Source organism: Gigantopelta aegis, chromosome 4 (assembly GCF_016097555.1).
Source record: "Gigantopelta aegis isolate Gae_Host chromosome 4, Gae_host_genome, whole genome shotgun sequence".
Classification (NCBI taxonomy): Eukaryota; Metazoa; Mollusca; class Gastropoda; order Neomphalida; family Peltospiridae; genus Gigantopelta; species Gigantopelta aegis.
The window spans coordinates 73,372,465-73,396,106 of NC_054702.1; the positions used below are offsets into that span (position 1 = coordinate 73,372,465).

Sequence of the window (23,642 nt, forward strand, 5' to 3'; positions counted from 1 at the left end):
GGAGCATGAAAAAACGCACCGGTTGTTTTGATCAATAAGTACGTGACGTGACATTGCATATGCGGCGAAGGGTCTGATTTGAAATTGAACACTTAGTTTGTGTGTACGTTGTGTGCACACTGGCAATATTATTTCTTGTTTGTTACGGGAACATTAAATCATAACCTTGCTGTCACATGGTACAGGAGGATCCCCAAAATTGTTAATGGACGTTTAATTTTTAGCATGCATTTCGTATGGTATTTTGCATTATATCTGCTTCATAATAGTGTAAAAGTGTGTAAATATAAAAGTATGCTCCACCCACAATTTTGATACCTTCCTACGCCACTGAACTCAAGGTAACACACGTGACTTAATGGGTAACACAAAATTTGTCTTGTTCAGATTTGTAATGCCATTAATTTCTCTTATTGTATGCAGCTACACACCAGGACTGTTTAGACTTTATGTGGGCGTTGGGGACCTTTTTAAAATTTATTAATGTCACAAGAATGGAAGTTAGAAAATGTGTGCCTGAAATTTATTTATGCCTAAAAAAACGAAAAACAAATGTGTTTCCATAACCTGATCCAATCTAGAAACTATACCTCTGAAAGATAACCGGATGGTAATAAGCCTATACATTGATTTGTTATATAGGTATATATATATTATATATATATATATATATATATATATATATATATATATATATATATATATATATATATATGTGTGTGTGTGTGTGTGTGTGTGTGTGTGTGTATGTGTATGTGTGTGTGTGTGTATGTGTATGTGTATGTGTATGTGTATGTGTATGTGTATGTGTATGTGTATGTGTATGTGTATATGTATATGTATATATATATTTATATATATATATATATATATATATATATATATATATATATATATATATATATATATATATATATATGTATATGTATCAGGGGCGTAGCGTGATCTGGAGCTGGGGGGGGGGGGTCGAATATGAACCAAGTGGACCTTTTTCTATTTTGTTTTTGCACCACCCGAAACTCCATATTTATAGTACTGAAAGCGGACCATTTGCTTCAGCGGGGGGTGGGGGTGGGGGTGGGGGTGTTTCATCCGAACCACCCCCCCCCCCCCCCCCCGCCTACGCCTCTGTATGTATGTATATTTAAAAAAAAAAAAAAAAAAAAAAAAAAATATATATATATATATAATTTCTCCCATCCCTAGGCATGCAAGACAGATCTATTCCATGACGTCAGCCCATGCGGAATAAATCTGTCTTGCATGGGCTTTGACATCATTGAATTTAACAAGGGGAGTATTACGGCGTGGGCAATATGTGACGTCATATCAATGGTTAGTTTTAGATCGATATTTTGTTATTAAAACCTTCAATCAAAATTTCCACCACCTCGGGTGTACTTTTTCTATCCCACATGACCACATATGATGGAGTCTATTAAAAACTACTACTACTATGAAGACGGCAACGAAAGAAAGTTAAACTTTTACCAGTCCAAACACTTGTTCTGACTGATGTATCGTTGTGACCTTGGTCCAATTGAAATACTGGAGAAATGCAACCCGAAGATAGTTGTGCTTGTGTTGATTAGCAACAACTCGAAAAAAGTAGGGAAACCGGTGTTTATCCGACAGGACTGGTGATGAGGACGAATAACTAACCTGAAACCATAATTTAGTTTCCCACATTACCGTTGGCAATGGTTAAAGAGACATTCCTGAGTTTGTTGCAAGTTTTAAGATGTTATCGACTAACAGAGACTTTTTAACGACTGTAATTACATATCAAATATATTGTTTTGCATAAAATATTAGTGGCTGTATATTAAACGTGTTTTTGATCATTCTAATATTTGTACTAGGTTAAATTTCATGTTAGTTCCTAAGATATATATTTTTTTCGTACGTACAAAATTATTTGACAAAATCCAGTTTGGGCTTCTTACAAATATTAAGACAACCAGAAACACATTGAATATACAGACACTGATATTCGAAACTAGAAAATATATCGTAGACATATTTTATTAGTCAGAAACATCTTACAGTGCAGCAAACTCAGGCATACCCCTTTAATGCTAAAACAACACTTTATTTTCGCATTTACCTTAGTTTGACGGCCAATGGCTATGGTGTTGTTAAACATTCATTCATTCATTTCATTGCACCTTTAGCTACCACCGATATAGGCGTATGGTATCCGATTTATGTTATGGGTGGGGCTGTGTAAGAATCTGTATAAGAACATTTATTACTATTTGTATTACTACGAAACAGCTGTATAGGGTTCCAAACAAATTACTACGCACTTTTACATGAATTACAACTAATAGTTTAAATAGAATGATGGAAATACATGGTGAAGTGTGTTTAGACCAGCTCATTTTGTCTGAATGTCTCAATTGTTTTTGCCGAATATAAAACCCCTTGAATCCCCACCCAACCCCCCGTATCATATACTTATGATCACTTATGTTGCTACATATCACCCCCTATATAAAAGACTACACTTTGTGGTAAAACAGAGTATATGGAGTTGGGAACACTACAGCTCAAATATTTAAAAAAAAGAACAATAAGAAATGGAAAAATATACACAAATATGATAAATCAAGAGTCCCACGACTAGCAAAACATGTAATAGATATTTTTTGTGTATATTTTGTATTCACCAATCTCATGGGGAAAACAACTCCACAAGAATATGACCATTCCTGTACAACGATATGTTCGCAAGCCTAATGACTTTCGTGATGTAACTCATGTATATATGGAAGGAAGGACATGTTTTATTTAACGACGCAGTCCACACATTTCATTTACGGTTATATGGCATCAGACATATGATTAAGGACCATACAGAGAGAGGAAACCCGCTGTCGCCACTTTATGGGTTACTCTTTTGATTAGGAGCAAGGGATGTTTTATATGCACCATCCCACAGACAGAACAGTACATACCACGGTCTTTGTTACAAAAGTTGTGGAGCACTGGCTGGAACGATAAATAGCCCAATGGGTCCACCGATGGGGATCGATCCTAGGTCGACCGCGCATCAAGCGAACGTTTTACCACTGGGCTACGTCCCGCCCCTCATTATATATGGAGTCACTACGGACAAGGACATTTCGTTTGCGAAATGAAAGATATCACTCGCTACTATTTAAACAATGTACAAGGCGTCATGAGATATACACTGAACACCAATGAAAACGCACCATGGTATCTCTGTCAATATTATATGTTTTAAATGAAAATACACACAGTGTTAACTGTAAATGCTGTTACTTATTAATTTACCATTAGGGAATCAAAATAATGCACTTTTACAAGAATGCACTTTAACAATAAGCCATAAAACCTAACAAATTTGAGGTAGTGACCAAAACGCAACGAATGTCTCATTTGTAAAAAATTAACGTGCAACATGTGACTGTGCATGCAAATTGTGATACTTTATATCACTGCCTATAAAAGCCACAGTAATTGTTTACTGTAGCTTCATGTGACAAAACGTTATGACAATGCCCGTATTGATATCACAAGAACGCGAAAGAGTAGTTGGGATGCATGGTGCTGGATTATCAAATCACGCTAAAGCACAACATCTTGGATACTATCATTCAACAATATCGATATTTTTTACTCATTTACAACAAACTGGGATCGACCATGACCTGGTCAAAAGAGAGTAACAACACCAATGCAAGATCGCCACATCGTCCGCACAGTACCTACGATTCAAGGGAGACGTGATCTAGTTAGCGCCAACACTATAAGACGTCGCTTACAAGCAGCAGGGTTGCACGCTACCTTACGTTGGTCTAATTCTCACTCAACGTCACAGAAATGCACGTTTAATTTGGTGTAATTGTCATCGATACTTGTTTTCAGACGTCGTTTGGCGTCGTCGTGGAGAACGATATCAAGATTAGTGCGTTGTCCAAACTGACAGATGGGGAGGCGGAAGTGTCATGATTTGGGGCAGAATCAGTTATCGCCACATAACACCTTTGCACGTATACCATGGAAGGGAATGAATAAATGAATGTTTAATGATACCCCAGCACGAAAAATGCATCGGCTATTGGGTGTCAAACTCTGGTAAATGCAACAATAATGTGATGATAAACATCAATATAAATATCCAAATAAAAAAAAAACAGTGTAAAGAACAGTGCGAAAATTACAAATATCACAGATAGGTAATATTAAAATTTGGAATAAAAGTCAGTGTCACGTAAAAATTATAGTAAAAGTTCTGTATGGAATTGAAAAGATTCCATCACATTACGTTGTCAAAATATATCATTGCTAGTTTCTATCAGATGTTTACACTCCACCAAAATGTGGCGTACCGTCAGAGTACAGTGACAATGCTCACACTAAGGTGGAGGATCTTTCTTCATGATAAATGACTATTTCATCATTCCTGCACTGACTATAGGATGACTGCCACTCTCCCAAGACTGGCTTGGTAGCATGAAGCTTGTTCGCAACCGCACCATCCCAATAATTTTGCCAAGACGAAAAAATAAATGTGTTGATACTATGTTTAAAACCAGTATAAGGCACAGCAACCCTGGCATGAGTCAAATTCAAAGCAGACTTGGCAGCTGAATCTGCGTTTTCATTACCCCTAACACCAACATGGCTGGGCACCCAACAAAATACGTCTTTATTGGCAATGGAATGAATGAATGTTTAACGACACCCCAGCACGAAAAATACATCGGCTACTGGGTGTCAAACTATGGTAAATGCAAAAACATTAAATGATGAACCACATCAATATAAAAATTCAAGAGTTAAATAAAACACAATGTAAAGAACTATCCAAAAATAAAAATAGCACAGATATATCAAATTAAAATTCAGAGTAAAAGTCAGTATCACGCAAAAATTGTAAAACTAATTCTGGATGGAATCGAGAAAGTAGAAAAGATGAATTGGTTGATGCTATATTTCAAATCAGTATAAGGCACAACAACCCTGGCATGAGGCAAATCCAAAGCAGACGTGGCAGCTAAATCTGCCTTTTCATTACCCCTGATGCCAAAATAGCTGGGCACCCAACAAAATACAATGTCTTTATTGGCAATTGATAAAAAGACACACTTTTGTATCACCATCCCAATTAAGGGATGGTCCAGCTTCATGTTTCGTAAAGCTTGGAGATAGGAAAGTGAAACTGTGAAAATCAGTATAAGGCACACCAACCCTGGCATGAGGCAAATCCAAAGCAGACTTGGCAGCTAAATCTGCCTTTTCATTACCCCTGATGCCAACATGGCTGGGCACCCAACAAAATACAATGTCTTTATTGGCAATTGATAAAAATACACACTTTTGTATCACCATCCCAATTAAGGGATGGTCCAGCTTCATGTTTCGTAAAGCTTGGAGATACGAAAGTGAAACTGTGAAAATAGCAAATTTGGATGCACTAGAATCCTTTGTTTCTCACAAGGCTTCAATGACTGCATAAACTTCAGCACTAAAGATCAACGAGGAGTAAGGCAATCACATGGAAATAATTGTGTCTGACGGAAAAACTGTAGCACATGCCACAAAATTACCACCCCGTGATCCATTTGCATAAACAGGAATGTAATCACAGTAACTGACTTGAATTTCCATGAAAAATTCTTTGTATACAACAGCATCTGTACGATCTTTTTTTCAGATGTGCAAGAACAAACACAATTTTAGGTGATGTAATACACCAAGGTGGTAAAACAAAATATGAAGGAGGTTCCAAAGTGTCTGATAAATCAATGTTGGAAATCAACAAAACAAAAAAAACCACCCCGATTAATGCGAAGACCAAATGTACAAATATTATTATCAAACACCACATTATATGTAGGATGTTTCGGTAATGATTTAATCTTAATAGTATACTCCAGAGAAAGCTTTGCACGTCTAGCACCCAAACAAGGTTCATGTGCTCTCTAAGTCCCAGGTTGTGTATATGATTTAGCACCTGCAAGTTAGACTTGCGTGCTGACTCATACACAATGCATCCATAAGCAAGTTTTGAGGCACACAGGATAGCTTCCTGTCAAATATAACCCCCAGAAATTTGGTCTCCTCCATAACTGGAATTGGATTTTTCTCCAAAAACAACTGTGGATCTAAGTGGAGATCTCTCTGGGTGATACTATTAATTTTCACAGAAAATAAAGTTACAGACAGGATACTACCTTGAGGCACACCCATCTCATGTGGGTGAATGTCAGACAAAGCCGACCCCACCCGAACTTTAAAAGATCTATCTTTTAAAAACTGAAAAAGAAAAACAGGAAGTCGACCTCTTTGGCCCATGCCATGGAGGTCGTTTAAAATTCCATAACTTCATGTGGTATCGTAAGCTTTCTCCAAATACCCCCCCCCCCCCCCCCCCCCCCACACACACACACACACTGAAACCAAGTGCTGATTATTGATGAAAGCTTCCCTACAAAACGTTTCAAATCTAACAAGATGATCAACCGTTCTTCGGCTAGATCTGATTCCACATTGCTCGTTAATAAGCAATTTATGGTTCAAGATACCAGGCTAGTCTACAATTGATCATTCGTTCGTTCCATGGTTTTACAAATGCAACTTGTCAAAGCGATAGGACGACAACTAATATGATTAGTTGGATCCATACCAGGCTTGGGAATAGGAATAATAATTGCGTTCCTCCAATCACAAGGAAAGTCACCCGAAATCCAGATGTTATTAAAAGTATTCAAAAGAACCATCAAAGATGATTCCGGTAAATGTTTCAATAACTAATAATTATTTTCATCCGGTCCTACTGAAGTATCATGGGCTATACGAAGAGCATCCTGGAATTCCTCCAAAGAGAAATGCCTTTTGTATACTTCAGCATTTTCGGACTGATTTTCAGCTTTAGTTCTGACCTATGTGAAAGCATCTGTACCGAAAGCAGAAGATGGATTATGAGAAAAGTTGTGTGTCAAAGCATTGGCATCCGTCTCATTGACAGACAAATGATGAACTGTATTACTGGATTCTTTACCTTTGATTTTAAGGATCCTATTCTAAAAGTTCTCCAAGATGTTATCTTACTCTGATCTCTCTGCGAGCCTTAGCCCTAGCAATATGAAATACATCCAGGTTATCCCCTGTAGGTTCACGTTTGAACCTTTCAAGCAACCTATTTTGCTCTTTATATGCATCCTTGCACATATCATTAAACCGTGGTTTATTGAAACGTTTTGGTATTGCCAAAGTCTTAGGAATAGTTACATCTGCAATGTCCTTCAAGATGGAAGTGAACAAAGACATGGGATCATTAGCACCAGTAATGGCAAATTGTTGGAGACGAGTGCTTCACAGATGTTGAATCTGGTCCCAATTTGCCTTTGCCAACTTCCACCTTTGAACCCTTTCAAATGATGGAGGTCCATCATTCTTCAAAATAATGGGAAAGTGGTCACTACCACAATGGTCTAAACCTACTTTCCAGGAGAAATCAACAAAAAGTGAAGGACTACAAAGAGTTAAATCTACGGAAGTGGAGAATGAAAATATGTACGACTTTTATCATTAAATAAAATTAAGTAATTTTTGAGAATTGTCTTGTAATTGTTTTCCTTTAAAATTAACATTCTCGCATCCCCACAAAGTGTGGTGACCATAAAAAAAAACATAATAATAAAGGGAGTAGGGAGCTGGTCAAGAAGATCTTGAAGGTCCCTTGGATTAAAGTTAAAATTTAAAAGTTAAATGGTGACTAGTAAACTGAACACAGAGTAATAGTTTTATTAGCTGTAACCTTTAGAGCAACAGCTTGTAAAAAAAGTATTTAATGACACAATACTCTGAGGAATGTTTTCATTAACAAGAATGGAAACACCCTCAGCTGCTCTATTTTCAGTTTCTTGAAGTTTATGATAGAGTTTAAATCCTCTCATGGTAATATGACCATGTACTTCAAAATTGGGCCTAAGCTCACGGCAGTTCCACTGTAGGAATTCATTTGCCATTGGGTTGAAGTATGGGCGTTATCTTCGGCTTTGGATGTGATCTGTTTGATTGTGGATAATCTTCTGTAGATATTTCCATATCTTCCAAATCATCCAAAGCTTCATAAATATTTGAAAGTTGCAGCGGTTGCTGCTCAGATTTCTTTAAGTGTCCAGAGAAGTCATCTCTGTGTGTTTTAGTAGATTTTATTTTTGAAGGTTTACTGGGGCCTGTTTGTCCAGTGTTGGTACCTTTTGGCAGATTCAAAGAAACCAAACACACCTGAGTTACCTTTGCTTGTTAATAGCTTTTGTTGCCTGTGTTTGTGCCTTTTTGATGTCTGATAGTTTTATAAATCGATCAGCGTTATTTGGCCACGTGCTTGTTGTGGAAACTGCTGCAGCTGCAGCGTAGGACTTTCCTGACAAAGCAGGAGTCGTGGTTTCAACAAAGTTTCGAGCTTCGATAAAAGACAGATGCTTTTCAACCTTTATCTGTTGTACCTGGTTTTAACGTTTCCATTTCGGTCACTTGCGAAAGTACGCAAAATGTTTACCCTTGCAATTTGTACATACCATCTCAAGCTGACATGTCTTGCTATTGTGGTCAAACTGACCACAGCGGGAACATGTCACCCTGTCATGGCTGGTATTTTGTCCATGATAATATTTTGGGCACTTAAAGCACCGTAAAGGGTGGGGACAAAAGGTACAACAGAAGCAGTGGCTTGTTAAATGTAAGGATTAAAGTGTTGGTCAAAACAAACTCGTTATTTCGACGCACTTTAATTGGCTTAATGGAAACGACACCTTGTGAAGAAAGATGTTCACAAATCTCTGCACTAACTCCTTCCAGATCTCGAGATCGAATGATGTTTTTTGATGAGTTAAGGGACGCGTGTGCACTGACTTTAATTAATATGTTGCACAGTAACTTCGATTTCAAAAGGCACCCGAAATGGCACTCTGTAGAACATTCCACCAAAAGCGATGCATTCCTCAACTTCTTTACATTTTTTGGCTCACCTGCCAATCCCTGAATTCCTTTCTGAATTGCAAATGCTGATAACTTTTGCAAAGCTCCATCATCACAAGATTCGATGACGAGGAACCTTGGCCAAGCATCACCAGAAAGAACTTTCGAGTTTTTTGTTTATGTTTATGAATCCAAAACCTCGGAGTAGACCATTTTCAGGTTGTTGTTTATTTTTATCAATATTATTGAATAAATATTCATCAACCATGCCCTCACCCACCACCGCGTCCAGCAACGGGACATGATGCTGCAGATAACCAGCAGACACTCATGCCAGGGATACATGGTTGATATACTTGGGCAATAAACAAAAATAAATCACCCAATTGACCCTAGCCACCACCCGAAGAACAACAAATACACATGGTATGTAAACAATGTTTGTTATTGACAAAATGAACAAAACAAAGGTTGTTTGTTCTAGAGCTTGGCGTGATCAGCCGATTGATCAGGTCTGTCCTTTCTGATCACCCGTCTGGCTAACTCCAGGCCAAAGTGGTGTGTTGCCAGAAAACATACCCGTAAATATGCCCCCAACTCAACCACAAGGATTCCATCATCTAGCATTACGGAATGCACCTCACAGCAAACAATGTTTCACCCCTGCACCACGGTGAGGTTACAGTACTTGCAAGGGCCATGGAAAGGTGACAGCCCAGCATTACATCGATAACGTGTTACGAAGAGTTGTCGTACCCCAGTTTCGTGCTCATCCAGATTTGCACACCTTTCAACAAGCCAAAGCAAGAGCACATACTGCGAGATTTGGTAATTCTGACCCCCTCCCCCTAGAAACTAGGTATGATGCATTCCAAGAGTGTGGCAGTTTGGGTTTACTCAGGTGATCATTTAGACCCATAGGCCTCTTGCTGGTACACTAAATAAAAAATAATAAATCAATAAGACAAAAATATTTTTTAAGTTGATGGGTCATACAAGTCTGAGCACATAACATGGTATTGAAATGTTCTGGGGATGACCATTTCCAGCACCCTTGTAACGTGACCCACATAAAAATTACCTTAACACTAATTATTTACCATCGGGTCTTTTTCCACATGATTAATTGCCACTTATAATTTAATTTTTACCTGCTATTTTTATTCTTAATGACAACACTGTGTTATTGTAAAATTAAATATATACAGCAATTTACCTAAACAGAAAGAGATTCACCTGAACTAGGTTCCAGAATTGAGCTGCCTCTGCTACTATCTCACTTACTGGAGAACAGCCCGCACCAAGAAGCATGATGAACGTCTTACCACTACACATCATGTCTCCGAGAATTTTGGACCCCACTCCTGGATTACACTGGAAAGAACACATGAAGAATGAGTCTTTGACATTTAAAACCTGTATAAAAAACTGAGATGTAACGAGATACTGAATATCAATACTATGGGATTGACTGCAAGTAACACAGTTACTGTCCTGATTATGATAAATGAATGTTTAAGTACACCCCAGCACAAAAACTACAAAGGCTATTATGTGTCAAACTATGGTAAATGTAGTGCGTTTCGATATCAAGCAGTTAAATTAAAACAGTTTGTAAAGAACTGTGCAAAAAAATACAAATATCACAGGATTGAGACTTTGGATTGAGCTAAGAGCATTTGTTGTATGCAGCTGTTCTATATTAAATATAAAAAAGTTAACCCGCTCCCCCAAACCCATTAAACAAAAACAAAAACCGTTTCACAAAACGTAGTTTCTCCTGGACCAGACGCTTATTTACAGGCGTTTGCAGAGCTGTGAATATAGGTCATATGCGAGGGTTATTTGTACACACCTCGTTGAATTAAAATCTTTTGTCATACAATTAATTAGTTTAGTGAAAACGTGATTATAATTATGTAACAGGGACTAAATATTTGGCCGTTTGTATTTAAATAACATATTTTATCTATTACTATTAATATTTATTTTAGGATTCAATTTATTTTATTATAGGATATTCTCAATCTGCATTGAGAATATCGTATTGGTGCATTAGACAAAGCCTTTTATGGTTGTTTCTCGCCATACTGGCTAGGGACGAGCCATTGGTTGATACTATCCAATGGTTATGTGTATTTGGTGTCACGTGGTCGTGAGTCAGGTCCGTGCAGCGCTGAGTGTAGACAGTGACACAACACGTTATATACTTACGACTTGCAGTTGCCTTTTCCTTTTCCTGAGCTTTCGTTATCTTCAGACTTCCTTTTGGCACTTACAGGTTTGACTAATATGCATGTATTAATTGTTATAATGTTTATCTCATTATTTTAGATATATGTAAATGTAATACATAATGTGGAAAAGTGTTTAAACGTCCATAATTAATGCTAGGTAAATACGTTTTAAATATTGAATTCACTAAAACACACTAAACGAATAAATATATATATGGACGAGTTAACTTTATAAACAGTAATAAAGTAAAGGTGTTGGATATATACTATTAAACGTATAAATATAGATAGAGGCGCAAGTTAATTGTATAAACAGAATTAGTGATTAGTGTTGGATGAGATGTCTAATTGCTGTAGTTTTATTATCCATTTGAGTGGTAGCTTATATTTTATCCATTTATTCACAGGATGAAGCCCACGTACATGTAATAGTGTTATCATCCTATACGGTTCATCGCCCACAGCGAAGGTGTGTAGTAGTAGTAGTATTGTCTATTTCTTTATTACATGCAATTCTTGCAGCGAAGGTGTTTCACGTGCGTCTTGACCAACGTACGTGACTTGTTTCACCTGTGCTGTAACCGAGTATTTTATGTATATATATATTATTGTTTTTTTAAATCGATTGTTCCAGTTTGTATTCTGTAATGGTCTTTATTTTAATGTTTGTCATACAAACCCGAACGTTATTGTTTTATATTGACAGCATTTGAAATGGGGAAGTTGTTTATTTTGTAATTGAGTAACGTTGGCAATAATGTTGCCAAGTCTTTACTGCTTTGTGGTATTTTTTTGTTTGTATAACCGCATTTAATTATCATAAATGCATGCACTTATTTTTGATGATTGTTTTTGGCACTAACGTCGCCGAAACGTATATGTATATTTTTGAAGGAAAGTATTATGCCAGTAACTTGGCATAATTGTGTGATAATGGTTTAAATGAGTATATATATTGCTATGTAATGACATTTGTAATTTATTTTTATGATTAAGTCGAGGTTGTTAATTATTGTTATTATCAGTGTATTTATCGTTTGTAATTATTTTTACAGAACCACGCGTATGGTGTGATCGAGAGAATAAACCCTCGAACCCTTCCCAGCCTTGTTGTGTTTCTTTTGGGGGAATACTTTCCAGTAGGCTACAATTAGCTGCACATCCACTTTATTTTGCGACACTATAGGCCTAACATGTATTACATATATGTATTTGACAGATATTGTCACAACCTATAGTCCTTCCAATCCTCCATAAACGATGTTTTTTGTATATAATTTCAGTTTGATTTGAAGTAAGAAAAATAAAATAAACATGTTTCGGAAATAACAAAAAACAACACTATTTTTGTGTGCAATTTAGAAACCAATCTGCTCAGAAATAAATAACTTGTAGTAAATACCGTAGTAATTCCCTGATGGAAAGGACTATAGATCAACATACTGATACCATATCAGTGTATTATGTAGCTGCCCCTGCAACCATAAATAATAAAATTCAATTTTAACTGTCTCAACGAAAACACCCCCTTTTATTGTATTTGCAATATTTGACTCAGTGTTTGGAGTCGGTATCTGGATTAAAAATGCCATGCCTCGACTGGGATCCGAACCCATTACCTACCAGCCTGTAGACCGATGGCCTAATCACGACGCCACCGAGGCCGGTATAGGCGGGCACCAGTGCACTGACTGTGGACGAGTGTTGCTAACTAGGACTCATCTCCAAGGACACCGCGTTTCCAGATTCATTGGAATGAATGATCTAGTTTTTATATATTGTTGAATAAATCTACATTATAATGCAATGTAGTATTAGTTTGTTGTTAGTCCCCCACTGGACACCTAAAACAGCAATCCTAGTATATAGATGCATGCCGTGTATCTCGAATAGGTTACTGTGACCTTGACTGACCCTTGACCTACATCTGGGGGTTTTCAGAAGTGTTTAGACAAAATCTAATGACAATATGACGTAAGTTGTATTGTGTACATGAAAGCTCCACAACGAGTGACAGTTGATTATTGTATTTATTTCACTCTCGTTAGTTAAGACATGGGTTTTAGTGTTTTGAAAATTAACTAACGCGAGTGACATAAGTAAGATGGTCAACCTTCACGAATTGAGAAACATATTTCATAAATGAGGGGATTTACATTACATTTCTGTTGCCATTCTACTAAATTTTGTTTTTAATTTTTTCAAGCTGAACAGAGAAAAATTAGGAATTACAATAGTGACGTCACATTAAAAATGCTGCATCCCAATTCCTTTTTTATCCAATCTAAAGCCTCTGAGCTGTTTGTCATCAGGAGTGTGATAACCTAAATGTTTCATTACTGCTGCCAGTGGTATCACATAGTGTCAGTGATGTAACACGAGCAGTTTCAGGATAAATAGACTATTCAGGCTGCCTTTGAATATAAATGTACGTGTAATTAAATCATAAACCAATTATATATAAACATTCACAGGTCTCGAACAATACTTTGGGATTTGTTTTGGGTTTTATAAAGAAATAAGAACGCATCTGAATAGTTGAAACTTAGTTTATGTGTACATTTTAATTGCATGTAACATCTGACCACATGAGCAATTGTCCTTGATTCCAAGTCATAATGAAGGAAGTGTCTTTCCTTCATCCACCTTGTAGTTGGCACGTGCAGGTTGAACTCCTTGAGGTGGTCCAGGATATATCCTGGCGAGAAAACCCTCTAAAAAATCTGATAAACTGACCTCCCCCCAAAAAAAAGTTCCTGTCCAAAACAAGTCCTTGTTGGCGTCAGAATACCTCATGCAGGATGAATTACCGTGACAGTGCCATTTTAGCGTATCTTTAAATAATACACATGAAATGTTTTGTTTTGGGGGTTTTGTGGAACAAAAGCCATTTTGAACACTGTTTCTGAAGAGTGACATTGTTTCTGTTATATCATCAGTATACATGTTAGCGTCAAGGGACGGTTCATCTAACACTTGAAATGTATGATTATCATCACTGTCATTTACACTCTGAGATGCGAAAGACAACATCTTATCAAATCGCTTTTCTCCTTTGTTCTGTGATGATCTCTGCTGTGGTGGTGTTGGAAATTCCTTGTTGGATGTAGGATTTACATCTATAGGTGTTGATATGGAAGATGCTTTCTTAAATGGATTGAGGAAAAATATTTGTGCAATTTGTAAAGTCTGGGGTACGACGATTACACAGCCAGAACTGGATCTTCTAGGTATCAAGACGGGAAACAACTTTCCTCTTTCCTTATTGGTAAAGGCTTAACTTAACTGGCCTCTTTTTGTATCTCCCCATTACTGAAAAAAAAACCCAGACCTTAAGCTGAAAAATATAATCACGATATTTTAGGGGTACAAATTCAAATCTAATTTTTTGAAGTAAACGAAATCTTTGCTTAAACCAGTGGGAGCTGACGAAGATGTGCCTAAACTATAAGAAATGTCTTGGATGAACAATAATAAAATGACTTTCCAAAACGTATTTGCATAATTTAGCTCCCAGGGTAGGGTGTACACGTTTTCATCATGACACTTTCAAGGTATATAAATACAACCTGTTTCATTAAAATAACACCAAATATTTTGATCATGTTTGTTTTGACCGTCAAAACAACGAGGTTTTTTTTTTCAATAGCTTTTTTTTGGGTTGAACAAAATCGAGAATTACGTAAACAGATGGATAGAGTATTCATTCTAGAGCCGTATCGCAATATTATTTTAATCAGAAAGGCATTCAGCATGCAGCTGTAAGCAAAATGTACTCATCGTCGTGTATCGAAACGAGCTTTATCCGCCATTTTGGTAGTGGTATACGAAGTTCAAGCACGTGTCATACGGTTGAGGTTGGACCCTTTGTTTTATAATGTTATTCGGAAGCATACAAGTTCTAAAAATATCGGTCGAGACTATGTATGCAATAGGCGAACTTGTTGGTCTATTTCAACATTGAAAACAACACAGGGGGGGAAAGTGCAGTACTAAACTATGTATTGTATACTAGCATAAACAGATTTTATGGCTATACCATAACTTTTTTTTTTTTTTTTTGTCTTGAAACGAATTTTATATAAAATTTTATATTGAAATTAATTTCCGGCATACTTTGTAATTCACCCGAATCATTTCGTATACCTTCGGCATAATCCCGAATGTTTTCAAATTCTTTTCAAATCACTGGCATGATTTTGCAAGTAAGGTTTTGATTGGTCGAATGAAAGGTCAACTGGACATGAGCTCCAACGGGCTTCTGTTAGATCCACATGTAATAGTGGAGCTAATTTTAATTAGATTGACACAAATGTATAACACCATATATTACCACCAGTGAGATTAAATATTAGCAGTGTGTAACATTGTTTTTAATTTCATGTATGGGTGTTTTTTTGACCTCCACAAGCCAAAGTCTGAACTAAAACCAATGTCTATTTCTGAAACCACACTGGGGCCACGGTTAATGCTAATTAGGCAAATGCCTTATTCTGATTGGCTATCAGTTGCAATGACCTAGATTGACAACTATCGAGTGTGTAAGCTGTCCGTCTGTGTGAGAAACAAAATGTATATACAATAATGCCAGTTTGTTTTAATTGCTGTTTTAAGTCTTCTCATGTTTAAATTGTGGATGTAAATAAACAGCACTGGTAAGCAATTGTAACATAGAAAGTGTGTTTCTGATAATTAGATACTAGTAAAAAAGAAGAAAAAAGAAGAAGAGAGTAATAATCATTATTATATATTAATAGAAAGAATGAATGAATGAATGAATGTTTAACGACACCCCAGCACAAAAATACACATCGGCTATTGGGTGTCACAAATGGTAAGTATATGAAAATATTGATATATATTTATGTAAAACCACAGTGTAAGAAGCTGTGGGTCAAAAGTATAATACAAGATATAAAATCAAGGTAAGTACATTTTAAAACTTTGTATAGAAGTCGAAGTGTTTTAAAAACTTCACAATTAATTCTGGATGGAATTTAAAAGATTCCAAAACATTTCTGTTGCCATATGTATCATTTCTCGTCGGCTTGAGATGATCGCACTCAACCAAAATGTGGCGCACAGTCAGTGTACGCTGACAAGGTTTACACTGAGGAGGGTCCTTTAAAATAAATGAATGCGTCAAATGTGTATGACCGATGCGAGCACAGCACAAGACTACTTCATCCTTCATGCACCTCTTGTAGGATGACTGCCACTCTCCCAGGACTGGCTTGACAGCATGAAGCTTTTTCGCAACCGCACCATCTCAATCATCTTGCGAAGTCGAAAAGATATATAGGTTAATATGAAATTTAAAATCACTGTAGGGGACACCAACATGGACACGGGGCATGTTCAAAGCAGACTTGGCAGCAACATCTGCCTTTTCGTTACCCTTAACCTTCTGACTACTGCAGGCGAGATATCTCGCCCGACGTCACGTCAGTCGATATACTGTACACTGTATACAGTGCATTCCCCAATTCATATTTCCCGCCGTTTTGCACACGACACTCACCGGAAACGGAAATATAATTAAAGAAAAAAGATTTTTTTTCAAAATGGTGGTTTTTGTTTTGATTTTTTCAATTGAAAATACCTTGAAATTTTGAGTTCAAAAAGTGGTTTTCGGCAAGTATTTTCGCTTGACAACAATGGCGGCACGTCGCGGTAATTTTCAGGGATCGATAGCTGATTGTAACAGCTAATTTGATAATAAATTTGATCGTTTTACCAACAACGAAAATTACCAAATATTGCAATATGAATCGTAGTTCGGGTTTTAAAAAAAAAAAAAATTCTGGTCAGAAAACCACTGTTATCGGGAATAATGGACATAAATACTGGACAGCTGGCCACAAATGCCCGTAAGTAAACGCAACTTTTTCATTTTTTGCCAAATTTTAATCACCATTAGCCGATCTAAAATAATAAAAGCTTGAAAATAATACTTACACGATTTCATGTATTTATGAAACATTTAAGTGAATATATGTGAGTAAAAATTATAAACTTGTACCCACTCAACGTGGTTTTTGTTAAAAATTAATCCAGTAGTCTAAAGGTTAATACCCACATGGCTGGGTACCCAACAAAATATAACATCTTTATTGGCAATTGATAAAAAGACACACTTTTGTATCACTATCCCAACTAACAGGTGCTCCAATTTCATGTATTGTAGAGCTTGGAGACACGAAAGTGAGTCTGTACAAATAATACATTTGAATGCACATGAATCCTTAATCTGTTCCAGACCTTTAATGATTGCCCAGGTTTCAGCAGATAAGATTGATGATGAATCGGGCAATTTTATGGAAATTATTGCGTCTGATGGAAAAACTGTAGCACAAGCCACAGAATTCCCATCCCGTGATCCGTCTGTGTAAACAGGAATGTAATCACAGTACCTCTCTTGGATTTCCATGAAAATTTGTTTATAAATAACTGCATCTGTGCGATCTTATTTTTTAGATGCACAAGATCGAATACAAATTTTGGTGTGTTGATACATCAAGGTGACAAAATAAAATATGAAGGCGTTTCCAAAATGTCTCCTTAAAAACTGCTTAATGCGAAGACCAAATGTTCGAATCGCATTCGGTTTTGCATCAAATAACTTCATATATTTATGATCAAACACCGTATTGTGTGCAGGATGTTTTGGCATTGATTTAATAGAAGACTGTAATTAATATATGTGGTACTGAACGTTTTTTGCTTTCTTCCTGGTTCATTTAATTATTATTATTTATTATGATGTTTTTCATTTGTTGTTGGGTTTTTTAAATTTGTTTTTGGGAGGTTTTTGTTTGTTTGTTTGGTTTTGTTTGTTTGTTGTTGTTGTTTTGTTTTTTTTGTTTTTTTTAACAAAAATGGCCCCTTGCCTGGGAATACGCCTACCCCATGCTAAGCTCAAAATGAGTTGTCTTCGTCCCCTGGGATTATTCCCGGTCAAATACGGTAGCGGAAATGGTTGGGTTCTTTGTAAACGATTACATCTTGGGTGATAAATTGAATGTACACCGACTTTATGAAAATGAAACTTGATATCGTGTTACACCTGTTCTCGAGAAAATGTTTTTCAAAATTTTCTAAAAGCTCATAAATAAGGTCTTTAATTAATATGAAGATGCTACACTACGTTCAGTTACAGCGAAAAACGTGAACGTGTGGCTGAAGTTGGACCAGAACTAATTATAAACATGGCCGTGTTCGTGAAAAATAAAATCAGAAAAAAAATATTTGATAAAAAGTCACGTCGGTCGGGTTTGTAGAAACACTGACTTGAGCATCTTTATTGTCAGATTTTGTTTTCACCAGTTTGACGATACGAGAATTATTTTGTTCGCCAAATGATATTTCCATTAGCCCATGGAGAATTGGCGATCGGCTGGCGTGAACCTTACTGGAATTATACTTTTGTCCAAGAACATGCGGAGACATCTTTTCTGGCAGATATGGATGCAGACCATTTTTGCCTTTGATAATCTAAAGCCCTTTATTAGTTGCCCATTTGATGAAGTTTATTCAAACAACGCTGCAACTTACGTTCAATAATACTCATATTAGTTGATCTGTAGCAAATCTGAAAATCATCGATATAACGAGCAATCCACACCAGGTGTTAAACACTGGGTGATGCTGTTAATTTTCACAGAAAATAAAGTTACAAACAGGATACTACTTTGAGGCACACCCATCTCCTGTCGGTGAAAGTCGACCCCACCCGGACTTTAAAAGATCTATCTTTTAAAACATTAAGATATAAAAACAGGAAATCGCCCTCTAAGGCCCATGCCATGGAGGTCTTTTAAAATCTGATACTTCCACGTGGTATCGTAAGCTTTCTCCAAATAAAACCCCCCACTGAAACCAAGTGTTGATTATGAATAAACGCTTCGCTATAAAACGTTTCAAATCTAATAATTTGATCAACCGTGCTACGTCTAGATCTGAACCCACACTGCACGTTAGTATGCAATTTGTGGGATTTAAGCTACCACGACTGATCATTCGTTCCATGGTTTTACAAATGCAGCTTGTAAAAGCGATAGGGCGATAACCAGTAGGATTGTTTGGATCCTTACCAGGCTTGGGAATAGGAATAATAATTGCTTTCCTCCAATCAGAAGTAAAGTCACCAGAAATCCAGATGTTATTAAAAATATAAAAATATTCAAAAGAACCATCAAAGATGATTCAGGTACATTTTTTATTAAATGATAATGAATTTCGTCTGGTCCTACTGAAGTATCATGGGCTCTACGAAGAGCATCCTACAATTCCTCCATAGAGAAATGCCTGTTGTATACTACAGCCTTTTCAGATGAAAAATTAATGGACTGCTTTTCAGCTTTAGTTCTGACAGATGTAAAAACATCTGTACTGAAAGCAGAAGATGAATTATGAGAAAAGTTGTCTGCCAAAGCATTGGCAATGTCACGATAAGAAGTGACATCCGTATCATTGACAGACAAATGATGAACTGTATTACTAGACTCTTTACCTTTAATTTTACGGATCCTATTCCGGACAGATTTTACTGATGTTCGAGAAGTCAAGATGATTTCTTGCTCTGTCTGATCTCTCTGCAAGCCTTAGCCTTAGCAATACGATAAGCATCCAGGTTATCCTTAGTAGGTTCACGTTTGAACCTCTCAAGGAACCTGTTTCTGTCTTTAAATACATCCTTGCATGTATCAGTAAACCATGGTTTATTGAAACGCTTTCACACTGCCGAAGTCTTAGGAATAGTTTCATCTGCAATGTCCTTCAAGATGGAAGTGAACAAAGACATGGGATCATCAGCATCAATAATGGCAAATTGTTGCAGTCGAGTGCTGTACAGATGCTGAAACTGACTCAAATTTGCCTTCGCCAACTTCCACCTTTGAACTCTTTCCAGTGATGGAGGCCCACCACTCTCCAAAACAATGGGAAAGCGGTCACTACCACAAGGGTCTGTACCAACTATCTAAAAGAAATCAACAAAAAGTGATGGACCACAAAGGGTTAAGTCTATAGAAGTGACAGAACCACTGGCAGAAAGAAAATATGTATGGCTTTTATCATTAAATAAAAGCAAGTAATTTTTGAGAATTAAGTCTTCCAATTGTTTACCTCTAATATTTACATCCTCACATCTCCACAAAGTGTGGTGACCATTAAAATCCCCCATAATAATAAAGGTTAACGAGATCATGAAGATCTCTAGAATTAAACTTAAAATGGTTTCGAGGAGGTAAATAAACTGAACACAGATGTATAGTTTTATGAGCCGTGACCTTTACAGCTACAGGTTGTAAATTTGTAGTTAATGTTACTATACTCTAAAGAATGTTTTCACTAACAAGAATGGAAACGCCCCCAAATGCTCTATTTTCAGTTTCATGAAACTTATGATAGAGGTTAATTCTCTCATTGTAATATGATCAGTGTCCTTCAGTAACGTTTCCTGAAGACACACTGCAAGAGGATTATGTTTTTGAATTAAAAGACTTAATTCATCAAAATTGGGCCTAAGCACACGGTAGTTCCACTGAAGGACTGAATTAGTCATTGGGAGGACGTTTGGGTGTAATCTTTTTCTTTGGTGATTTTTTAGATGGTGGATGATCATAAGATGATACATCTATCTCTTCATACAGATCAGCCAAAGATTCATAAGGATTGTTTAAGAAATCAGTTGTTTTTCATACTTCAATCCACCTGAAGAACAACCCTTATTCTCAGTTTTGGTGTCTCTTCCTGACGTAGGTTTACTAGCACCCGGCTCCTTAGTTAAACCTTTTGATGGATTTTTAGAATCCAAAGACACCAGTACAGATTTAACAGGTTGCTTTTGAACAGCTTTTGTAGCTTGTGTTTTGGCTTTTGCAATATCTGAAATCTTTCTGTATGTATCCTCTCCATTAGGCCAAGTTAACTCGGTCTGAATGTCAACACTGGTTGTAGAAACTTTTACCTGCAGTGGTATAAGATTTACCTGCCAGCACAGGTGTTGAAGTCTCTACAATGTTTCTTGCCTCTTAAAAGGACAAATGATTTTTTACTTTTACCTGTTGTACTTTTGTTTCCACTTTCCACCTTGGACACTCACGCGAGTAAGCAAAATGCTGGTCCTTACAGTTGGTACATGCCATATCTTGCTGTAATGATCAAATTGACCACAACGAGCACATGTCAATCTGCTACAAGTATTTTGCCCATGACCAAACTGAGTTGGCAAGTTGAAGGTCAAAATCAAAGTATTTGTTGGAACAAGTTCATTATTCTGACGAATACTGACCCGTTTAACCAACCCAACACCTTGTGAGGCGAGATTTGTACAAATCTCAACCTCACTTACTCCCTCTCTAGACCTAATCACTCCCTTTGATGAATTCAGGAAAGAATGGGGTGTAACTTTGTTTGATGTTACGTAACAGTTTGGAATTGAGAAGATATTTTTAATGACTCTCAGTAGCGCATTCCATTAACAAAGACCCATACCGCAATTTTCTAATGGTTTTAAGCTGACCTTTGTCAGTTGCAAATGGAGATAATATCTGCAAGGCCTCGTCATCAGGAACCTTGGCCAGGTTTTAATAGAAATTACCTTTGACGTTTTAATGCTGAAGGTCATCCGAAAATGAAGAGTCTGAAACCTTTGTGTGGACCCGTTTAAGGGCCCCACCAAAAGGTAATGACATATTTTTAGTCATATTAAAAGCTTAACTAGTGCTGAGTCCAACGAGGGGACATGGTGCTGTGGATAACCAGCAGGAAGCCATGTCAGGGATACATGGTTCATATACTTGGGAAATAAATAAACAATAAATCACCCAATTGACCCTAGCACCGCCCAGAAGCAAGAAATACAAAAGGTATATCAAACAGTATTTGTTCTTAACTATATCAAGAAAACAAAAGTTGTTTGCTCTAAAGCTTGGCATGACCAGATGATTAATCAGGTCGGGCCTCCCTGACCACCCGTTTAGCTGAACTCCAGGCCAAAGTGGTGTGTTGCCAGAAAACATATCCATAGATATGCCCCAACTCAACCACCAGAATCCCATCATCCAGCATTACGGGATTCACCTCACGGCCAACAAGGTGCCCCAGAAGGGGAGTTGTACTGTATTGGCCATTCTCAAAGAGAATGTTATACCCCTGCACCACGGCGAGGTTACAGCACACAGAGGGGAGCAACTAAGGCTTTAATGACTGCTAAAACGTCAACACCAAAAATTGATGCTGAGTCAGGCAATCACAAAACTCCCATCCCGCGATCTGTCCGTATAAACAGGAACGTAATCACGGTACTTGCCTTGAATTTTCATGAAACATTGTTTATACACAACAGTATCTGTATGATCTTTTTTCAGATGCGCAAGATGAAACACAATTTTAGGTGGTGTAATACATAAAGATTGTAAACTGGAGACCAAATGTAAGGATAACATTTGGCCTTGCATCAAATAACTTCATATATTTATATAAAAAAATCCATTATTTGTAGGATGTTTCGTTAATGATTTAATATTGGTTGCATACTACAGAGAAAGCTTTGTACGTCTAGCACCCAAACAAGGTCCGTGTGCATCAACATACAAGCTATATACTGGAGATGTTCTAAACGCACCAAGATGAAGCCTAAGTGGAGTATAGAATAGAATAGAATAGTTTTATTTAACAACACACTGAACACATTTTATTTACGGTTATCACTCCCCCCTAAATTCTACGATTCCGTGGATGCGGAAAAATTTGCATCATCGTGCAGGATGCATGCAGAATTCATAATTTTAGTCCTAGAATTTGTCTTAATCACCGAAAAATGTTTGATGTTTCTGAATTGTAACATTAAACTTGGAATTTTAATAGTGATTACTTTCCATACAGTAATAAATAGAAGCATAAAGCATTTGTATCTTTTCTTTTAAGTTATTACAGCCTGGACTGGTAACCGCCGCTTAGTTACTAGTCTGCATAACCTGCGTTTGGAACCAGCGTTTAGATTTGATGAAATGACCCTGGCTAAGCAACAGGAGTGTGTTGGCAGAACCAGAGAGGCATTCTGTACTGCACAAGATAAACTTGAAAAATAGCTTGGTCAAGGACAACCTTTTCTGAAAGCAGTTAGGCTGTTCGATCCTAAAAGGATAGTACTACTTGAGAAAGACAAATAATCTAGCTTCGAAGCAATACCTGGCTTGGCAGATGTTCCTACTGCAGAATTTGCGTTATACACTGGACAAGCCAAAATATACATCCACCTGTTAGACTGGCACAGCAATATGCAAATGTCGCGACCAATTCAGCAGATGCTGAATGAAGTTTCTCTTTATATATACTCTGTCAGAAAAGACCGGCCTCGGTGGCGTCGTGACAGGCCATCGGTCTACAGGCTGGTAGGTACTGGGTTCGGATCCCAGTCGAGGCATGGAATTTTTAATCCAG

At 37.0% G+C, this 23,642-nt stretch overlaps 1 protein-coding gene and 1 long non-coding RNA gene across 2 annotated transcripts in view; one reads left to right on the plus strand and one right to left on the minus strand.

Annotated features, from left to right (window-relative positions):
* Positions 1 to 23,642, minus strand: part of LOC121371068 (gamma-aminobutyric acid type B receptor subunit 1-like) — a 94,300-nt gene that overhangs the window by 60,008 nt on the left and 10,650 nt on the right. The window contains exons 2-3 of the mRNA XM_041496698.1: positions 10,195 to 10,332; positions 1,492 to 1,662 (exon numbers count right to left, since the gene is read on the minus strand). Coding sequence (XP_041352632.1) covers positions 1,492 to 1,662; positions 10,195 to 10,332 — 309 coding nt within the window. The remainder of the gene's footprint in view (positions 1 to 1,491; positions 1,663 to 10,194; positions 10,333 to 23,642) is intronic.
* Positions 10,923 to 12,294, plus strand: LOC121371073. Its single transcript, XR_005957765.1, has 3 exons — positions 10,923 to 11,239; positions 11,603 to 11,664; positions 12,251 to 12,294. It is a non-coding gene; the product is annotated as an uncharacterized LOC121371073 (long non-coding RNA).